The 9,257-nt window shown below is 36.6% G+C and overlaps 1 protein-coding gene across 3 annotated transcripts; it reads right to left on the minus strand.

Annotated features, from left to right (window-relative positions):
• Positions 1 to 6: 6 nt before the first annotated feature.
• LOC147307082 (uncharacterized) lies at positions 7 to 8,934 on the minus strand. 3 transcript variants are annotated; one of them, XM_086274971.1, is made up of 10 exons: positions 8,838 to 8,934; positions 8,295 to 8,697; positions 8,088 to 8,224; positions 7,362 to 7,458; positions 7,047 to 7,237; positions 1,930 to 2,018; positions 1,781 to 1,849; positions 1,256 to 1,360; positions 467 to 541; positions 7 to 376 (listed from the first exon to the last, which is right to left on the minus strand). In XM_086274971.1, the coding sequence occupies exons 2-10, from the start codon at positions 8,672 to 8,674 to the stop codon at positions 206 to 208; spliced, it is 1,314 nt and encodes a 437-aa protein (XP_086131097.1). In that variant the 5' UTR covers positions 8,675 to 8,697; positions 8,838 to 8,934; the 3' UTR covers positions 7 to 205. The 3 variants fall into 3 exon arrangements, with proteins under 3 accessions (XP_086131097.1, XP_086131096.1, XP_086131098.1); XM_086274970.1 differs by having other exon boundaries at positions 8,295 to 8,886; XM_086274972.1 differs by lacking the exons at positions 7,047 to 7,237; positions 7,362 to 7,458; positions 8,088 to 8,224; positions 8,295 to 8,697; positions 8,838 to 8,934 and adding an exon at positions 5,739 to 6,868.
• Positions 8,935 to 9,257: the final 323 nt, after the last annotated feature.

Genomic DNA, 9,257 nt, shown 5'->3' on the forward strand with positions numbered 1-9,257 from the left:
GAGAAATGTGTCTAAATACATGGAAAAAACTTTATTGAGTCATCTGAAAAACAGCACTTAACATAAAATAGAACTTGGAACATGAGCTTATATCTCAGCTTAAACTGGATCAAACTGTGGATTTGTAAAATAAACTTACTGCAAAATGTAGCTTTTAAAGCAAAACATTAAACCCAGACACATGCCCGAACACCAGTTTGTTTGTTTACAGTGTAGCTGCGTCGCTCATGGTAACAGGCCTGATGAATAAGCTGAGCTCCACAGGTACAGGAGGAGCCACGTATCTCTCCTCCCTCAGCAGTCGCAGTAACAAATCCTCAGTGTCCTGCGGCCAGCGGTACACGCGAGTATTCTGGAGCCAGCTTGGGACATGTTTCTGTCGAGATTTTCCACAGTTTTTAAAAAATATATATATAATAAAGATAAGATAAATGCAAAGGGATAAATATGGGAAATGTTTTCTGACCTGGGATGCACAAAGGAAGAGAACCGGGATGAATCTAAAATTCAAGCTCCCCTGCTGGATGAACTCATTCTGCATCTGGCAAAATTAAATATACAATAAAATACTCTAAGTTTACCTGTCAGCATTATTGCATATTATTTATGTAAAGAAATATGACATTATTTTTTTGTGTTCATAAACATTAATAAACATTAAAGGAATGAAGAACTTAATCATAAAACTTACTGTTAAGAAAAAAATGAATAAATGTTCTTTTACATACTGAACACTTCTAAATAACAATACTGTGGAAAAAGTCTGGAGTCAGCTCCATTTATTTATATTTTGCTAGGACGACTGGAAATTGCTGCAGCAATTCATTGAAACGTGAAAACGTTTTTTTTTAATGTATATAAGGATTATAAATCCTTGAGTCTGCTATAGATCTGTTTTTAAGCCTAGTCCTTATGTTTTGACATAGTGTTTGTAACAAAGTGTCTAAAGATACAATTTTAAATTGTTTCTTTGCTAAGCTCTCTGTCGTGTGTAGACATAACGCTGGTTCATCCTTCAAGTTAAATGCATTTTTATGCTTGAATGTCCAAAGAAAAAAGCCATTCAGAAAGCCTGGAGAATTATTGCTCAAGGCCCTCTAAAGAAATTAAATGAAATAATTTAAGGGTGGCTCAAGACTTTTGCGCAGTATCACAACTCTAATATTTTAATAGCATTTTCTAATTCAGTGTAGAATTAACTCCTCTGCTAAAATACAGTATTTGAGTATTTCCTCCATTGCTGATTTATCCTCACTATTGAGTGGATATATCTGGTGTGTAGACCATGGCTGTCAACTGCAGGTCCTTCAATATCCTCCTTGTACTTTGGACTGATGGCGATAATAATAAGGGTTAACGGCTGTTAAAAAAAAAACAGACAGAAATTTCAGACACTGAATAAAAAGACAGTGTTCATACAAAAGTAACTTGAAATAAACACAGATACAGCAAAAACATGGAATATGAAATATCATTTTATCTGTTATAGAGGGTAACACACTTGCTGATCTTGATGATGGGTACTTTATTAATCCCAGGGGGAATCTGAGATTCTCTGGAGCTCACACAACCACATAACTACATAAACACTAACAGAAAGCAGACTGACTATCAAGCTAGAATCATAGTTTAAAAATAAGATAGAAAAACATATGTTACAAGACCTGTGAAAATAATAGTGTAGCCTAGTAAGGAGTATTAAAAAGGTAGACTTGTAGAGATACTTGCAGCAATTTATGGTAACAATATAACTTCGCACACAGTTCTCATAATTACTTACATCTTTAAGGTAACTGTCTGTCCACTTGTTGACGTCCATACATCTAATGGAGCTGTCATATAAGTCAATCTGTGAAATTTAGGTTAGTGCTGTGAGCAAAGTGTTTAATGATATTACAGAATGATAGTGTACACAGGGTGGAAACTTACAGCCGGTCGAAAACCTTGCTTTGTGAGGAAATCCACAAAGGGGACCATCTCTGAGGACACGTCCGAAGAGTAAGTGATGAAAACGTTTCCTGAGAAGAGGCAAGATAATAAAACCCAAACAATCAGAATCTTAAAGCTTTATGTTCATTTCATTCATTTTCATTTCATTCATTTATTTATTCATTTTCAGGCACAACAAATACCTATATTGAACATAAAATACACAAAACAAAAAACAAAACTTGCCTGAAAAAGGAGTGGGACGAAGAAAACTTATTAAATCCCACCCCTATACTCACTCATCAACAAAAAAAAACAATAAACTTCCCGCAGCTACGCCCATCATTGCATACAGACCCATCAACAGCCCCGGGCAGATACAAGCATCTAAGCGGCAGCTCGCAACCAACAATTGGAGCCTTCATAACTGAATACAGAATATATAAATTATAAATTGCATTACCACAGGTAACAGGCAGTAATAACTACAAGTAACAGACACACATACATATACATACATATATATCTACACACACAAGTACATATATGTACATACATACGCACACTTTATTTTTTATTTTTTATTTTGGAATCCATACCAGCAATGGTAAGAGGACAGACATTACAGAGCACACTAAAACCCATCATTGAGTATACTGTGACCAGACCAACTGTTTGTAGAGAAATTTAAATCTATGAATATTTTTGCATTGTTTCAATTGTAAACTCAGACTGTTCCAGATTTTCACACCACATACAGACACACAAAAGCCTTTACGGGTTGTTCGAGTTCTGGGTAATTTGAATTCTCCAAAGCCTCTCACATTATAAACCTTTTCTCGAATTTCAAATCTAGTTTGTAAATTTGCCGGTAAAAGTTTAGTAAAAGCTTTATACAAAATTATGGATGTATTGTAATTAACCAGATCCTGGAATTTAAGTAACTTTGCCTGAAGAAAGAATTTGTGAGTATGATCTAGATAACCAGCCTTGTGAATAATACGCAGTGCTCGTTTCTGTACTGTGACTAATGGATTAGTTGTATTTTTATATGTATTTCCCCACACTTCCACACAATATGTAAGATATGGAAGAACCAGGGTACAGTACAGAGTACGAAGTGCATCTTTATCAAGGAATTGTTTCACTTTGTTCAAAACTGCGAGGCTTCTGGAAATTTTGGTTTTTATGTGTCTGACGTGGGGTTTCCATGAAATTTTGTTATCAATTATAACTCCCAAAAATTTGTTTTCACTCACATTATCAGTTGGTACACCTTCAATGATAATTGGTAATTCTATATTATATTTTAAATTACCAAAAAACATTGCTTTAGTTTTATTTATATTTAATGATAATTTATTTATGTCCATCCATTTTTTTATTAATTTTAGCTCCCTGTTTACAGTCATTACAAGATCAGTATAATCATCGCTACTGAAAAATATGTTGGTGTCATCTGCGAACAGTATGAGTTTAAGTACTTGAGAAACATCAAAAATATCATTTATGTATACATTGAAAAGTTTTGGTCCCAACACTGACCCTTGGGGAACACCACATGTAATACCAAGTTTCTCTGAATGGTAATGCCCTATGCTAACATATTGTTCCCGACCTGTTAGGTAACTTTTTAACCAGTTACCAGCTTTCCCTCGAATACCATATCTTTCCAATTTATCCAGTAAAATTGAGTGATTGATTGTGTCGAAGGCCTTTTTGAGGTCAACAAAAATACCAACTGCATATTTATTTTTATCCAGTGTATCAGTAATTTCTTCTACTGCCTCAATTATCGCCATTGAAGTGGTTCTTTGCGTTCTGAAACCATACTGACCAACATTTATTATTTGATGTTTTTCAAGGAATTTTTCTAATCTTGAATTAAAAAGTTTTTCTAGAATTTTTGAGAATTGAGGCAGTAGAGAAATAGGCCTATAATTGGTAAAACTGTGTTTGTCATTACTTTTATATAGTGGTATTACTTTCGCAATTTTCATTTTTTTTGGAAAACAACCGGACTGAAATGATAAATTACAGATATATGTTAAGGGACTAGCAATATTCAGAATAACCTGTTTAACTACAGACATATTTATGTCATGATAATCCATTGAAGACTTACTTTTACATTTTAATGTGATATTTATTACTTCTTGCTCATTTGTAGCTGAGAGGAACAGTGAAAAGGGATTTGATTTTATATTACTGATATTTTCATTTTTATGACACGGGATGTCCGCTGCTAGTTCAGGGCCAACATTTATGAAGAATTTATTGAACCCATCGACAATATTACTCATGTTGTGATTTTCACCATTTGCATCAGTAAAATATTCAGGATATGATGTTCCAGAAGAGCCTTGTTTAATTAAGTTGTTTAACACATCCCAAGTTCCTTTTATATTGTTTTTATTTTCATATAATCTTCTTCTATAATAAAGTTGTTTGCTCGTTCTTATAATATCAGTCAATTTATTTCTATATGCTTTATATCTTTGTTCCACTTCTTTTGTTTTTACTTTGATAAACTGTTTATACAGATTGTTTTTCTTTTTGCAAGCATTAATAATTCCTTTTGTGAGCCAAGGACTTTTTATCTTTTTTTTTCTTTGTCATGTGTTCGTTTACAGGACAATGTTTATTGTACCACATAGTAAAAATATCTAGAAAATTATCATAAGCCTTGTCCACATCTGACTCTTCATACACCGAACTCCAATCTTGTTGTGCTAAATCGAAATTGAAGGCATGAATTGCTTCTTCATTTATTGTTCGCTTTGCTATCATGATCTTGGTATCTATTTTTTTAAAATCACAGTCACACAAAGTAAAAACTGGTAAGTGGTCAGTTATATCACAGACAAGCAGGCCACTATTAATTTGGAAATCCATGACATTAGTAAAAATGTTGTCAATAATAGTGGCGCTATGTGAAGTTATTCTGCTTGGCTTTGTTATTGTTGGATATAGTGATAAGCTGTACATTGTGTCAGTAAAGTCATCAATGGCTTTTAACCTTGTTGGATTTAGCAAATCAATGTTAAAATCACCACAGATAAATAGTAATTTTTGGTTCACCGAAGCAAACGTTTTTTCTATCCATTCATTAAAAGTGTCAATACTTGAACTGGGTGTCCGATATATGCAACTTATTATAACATTTCTCTTTTTTTTCCATTCATAATCTCAATAGTCAAACATTCCAAAATTCCATCAATAGCCATAGACATAGTTGTTACAACATTATATTTTATAGAGTTATGAACATATATAGCAACCCCGCCGCCCGCCTTATTTAATCTATTCATGTATTTTAAATCATATCCATTCAAACAAAAATCTATTCCTTTATCGACATTGAACCAAGTTTCAGTGATGGCTATAACACTAAAGGGGCGAGAAAATTGTTGCAAATAGTCCTTAATGAAATCAAAATTAGAGTACATACTTCTGCTGTTAAAGTGAATTAATGAGAGCTTCCCGTCTAGGTTAATTTCTTTTTCATATTGTTCCTGAGTGAAATAATTACAATTTTTAACAAAAGAAGAGAGAAAGTTACTTTCAGAATCTATTTCTGGATCTATTATATTATGCTCCTTATATTCACAATCTAGATCAATTACTTTCTGTTGAAGAACTAATTTCAACGTGTCCATGTCATTTCCTGGTGTAATTGATACATTGGTGTCAGTTATACTTGTCCAGATCCTCCATGTTCCTCACTATCAGTACTTTTGCCTCTTCTGGTGTCCCGTTTAGCTTAATGAAAATCTTACAGTTTGTTACCCATGTATGTTGTATTTTACCGTTCTTCTTCAGTTGCCTTGCCTTCCTCGCGATGTCTGCGTTTTTTCGTGTCAGATGCTCATTAATGAAAACGTCCGTGCCTTTCAGTTTGCGTCCTTGTTTCAGCAGTGCGACCTTGTTCTTCCGATTGACAAATCTCATAATGATGGCCGGCAGTCTGTCACTCCTCCTGGGCAGTGAGTGACATGCTTCTATGTGCTCCAGGTCCATCTCTATCCCCTTGCTTTGGAGGAAGGACGCCACCTGTTGCTCCACCGAGCGGGTCTCCTCGTCGCTGGGCTCCCCGACGTTCCCGGCCACCGCGCGCGCGTACGAGCGCGGCTTGATTTTAATACCGCTGATGACCACGTCGTTCGTACGGGTGTACTGCTCCAGCTCATCCACCCGCCGCTCGAGATCCATGATCCGTCTGTCCTTCTCGGCATTTTGGAGGCGTAGCTGTTTTACCTCCTCCAGAAGCCCCAGAAGCAGCTCCTGCTGTGCCCTGACTGCGGCCACGTCTCCGCACAGCGCTCCGAGGGAGGTTTTAATGTCCTCAACCTCCTCTGGTGTTGGGCCTTTCTTGGGTGGCATACTGAAGCGAGAGCACGAGGCAGCCACCACGAGGGACCCGGAAGCGGAATTTCTGATGATGGCGCCTGGCTAGGCCTGCTGGCTGATGGTGGAGCCTGGCTGTGGCCTGCTGGCTGATGGTGGAGCCTGGCTGGGTCTGCTGGATGTTCAGTGTCAGCTTAATATAAGCGTACTTGTATTTTCTGCTATACTGTTACATACTGGTTTGGCTGTTGATGCTTCATTTAGTGCAAGTGTTCAAAGCCAAACTGTGACTTAAAACGTTTCAAAAAAGAAGAAACAGCAGCAAATAAAAATGATCAGATAGGTGAAGTACCTTTATCCTGACTGCTTTTGGTATCAAATTACATTTTGAGAAAATAATTAAGCTACCACTGGGTTTGGGTCACCGATTTCTAAAAATAAACAAAAAAAAAATGTATATAAAAAATGTGGTCAGCAAAAATATCTTCATCATTATTCTAAGTAACTCATTCCTATATTATAAATTTGAAAAATTAATCAAAAATATAGCCTAAAGCTAGCTTTCTTACAATATTTTGAGCTTGCTTTTTATTTTAAATGTGAATCTATAAAGACAATACAAATAAATATTACTTCAGTTTACGTGCTAAGTAGATAGTTTCTGCGCTAGCGACGAAATGTCTCTAAGATACTAATTAATCTGTTCCGTTAACACTTAAATGTGCATTCCTTGTTACAGAGACAATAAAGTGCCAAAAAAAGTGACTCACGGCACTCATCGGGCAAACGGATGCCCTTCCTTTTCCCGTGTGGATGTGAAGCGGACTCCTCTGCTCCTGCTGAGCCCACATTCAGCATGCTGACCCGTGAAACATCCTCCACAGTGGGAAGTGAGAAGTGAGGGACGTTAACTGAGACACTTCCCATGATGTTATTCTTAAAGTGGTCATGAAACTGGAGCCTGAAGCAGCAAGAAAGAAAAATATACGAAGACCAACATCTTTCACATAATCTTGCCAACCTTTATCAATATACCATACATGTAAAAAATGTTGTTTTCTGAATACATCGTCAGCTGTGTTTACCCATTTTGGGGTTGATTCCGAGGTGTCCAGTGCTGGAAAGGAGCAGAGAGGTGACGTGACTGAGGATGGTATCGGTTGAGATTACACAGCCATTCTCCTGCAGAGTATTAAGTTCATAATATGACGAAGGTCATTGTGTACAGTTTAAACATTTCTATGGGAGTGTCTGTTGAAAGTGTTTCAGTAAAAGCAGTTTTTTCAAAATCAAGAGTAAATAAGCATCTTTTTTCTTTACCTCAAACAGTAAATACTAATCACAACCCTTAAATTCACAACAGGTTTCATCCTAATATTTAAAACTTCTTTTACATTTTTCTGTTTTTTCTATTTTTCAATTGCTTTACTTTACCTGCATTGTACTTAAAATTACTTACTGCATAAAGTTTGACACCTTTCCTGTAAAGTACTCAGAAGTTAGGCAAGGTTAAGTCATTCCATAATACAGCCACATGCCCCGAAGTACAGCATACTTGCTAGCCCCTTATTCTAGTGTACTTACCTTTAAGTATATGTTGGTAATTTCAAATTAAATACGTTAAAACTCCATTTCATTACAGGGGAACAGTGCTCTTAGTCGCAGGCCACATTATGAAGTGTTACCCTACAGGTGTGTCATAGCTATATGTATTACAAACATACAGAGTATTCACAGCCTCTTTCAAGGTTTCTTTTATCTAATTACACAAATAAAAGAATCACAACAGATCACAGAACTGCTTTCCTTACCGCAGCTATGCACGTCGTGGTGGGGAAGTAAAAAGGGAGTACAGTGTTGCCACTCGTTGTCATCTTTCAGCGGCAAAGGAGCCTCGAGTTCCTCTTCTAAATCACTCTGAGGTTGAGCGTCGCATTCATCCTCCCCTCTGAAAATGAATGCTTTAACTAATCAAATGTGTGCTGGTATTTTACTCCCTAAAAGTGTAACATGGTTACCTCGCTGTGTTTCCATTTGCAGGCTCAGTTGTTCCACAACGCTTTGCTCCACATTCCCAGCAGCCGCACTCTCTTTTTGTGCCATTCGGCATCGCTCCTTGAGAAAAGCAGTCATCAGAAGACTGATGATGTAGATTCATCCTGGAAGATATTTCTCTTCCATCTTCTGGTACTCTGGGTTGGATCATCTCCACATGCTGCATAAAATGAAGTTTCTGCTCGCAAAACTCTTGATTCATTTCTCTGCATCTGTTTGGGCTTCGGTAGAAATAATCTGCATTCATGCAGCATCTTGGTCGATCCATTTCATTTTCTCTTACTCCAGCGTTCATAAGTTGAAAGCTGTTTTCTAGCTTTGGCTCCTTTCCAGATTTCTCCATTTTATCTCAGCTTGAGACACATCCTGTACCACATCAAATTAGATGATGTGTAAAACAAACATTTCCTTGTGTTAAAATCAATAGATCGAGCTTAATTTACTTGCAGGTATTAAAAACAACAACACGAAAGTTCATGCTCATAAACATGTCTATGGTTAAGTACCAGAGAGAGGCATCACCCTCCTGTTAAAAGTCTGGTTTCAGGACTCCTGTGGATGCACAGACTTGCACTGGAACCTACTATATGCAAATATCTCACGCCTTTGCGCGTCCAATCAGAGCCAAGAATGCAGTCTGTATGCCTGTGCCAGATTGGACAGGAAAGCCTGCATGAGTAAGGAATTTAGTTGTTTTTAAACTCTTTTTTTAAATTGTGAAACTTTTTTTATAAGCAGTCCACATTAGAACTTTAAAAAAACAAAAAAACAAAGCGTGGGATAAAACAGGCTTAGGTTATGCATCTGATTGATATTTGGCTTCAGGGCATACATGTATCCGATGATTTGCATATTCAGCCTTGTCATCTGCGTGAAATTCACCCCGAGGGAAAAAAAACAAAACCACAGGCTCATTTGTACTCTGT

This window comes from Aulonocara sp. 'chitande type north' Nkhata Bay, linkage group LG19 (genome assembly GCF_057382095.1).
Source record: "Aulonocara sp. 'chitande type north' Nkhata Bay isolate Kocher_YH1m ecotype deep benthic linkage group LG19, A_spYH_male_GT1.1, whole genome shotgun sequence".
Classification (NCBI taxonomy): domain Eukaryota; kingdom Metazoa; phylum Chordata; class Actinopteri; order Cichliformes; family Cichlidae; genus Aulonocara; species Aulonocara sp. 'chitande type north' Nkhata Bay.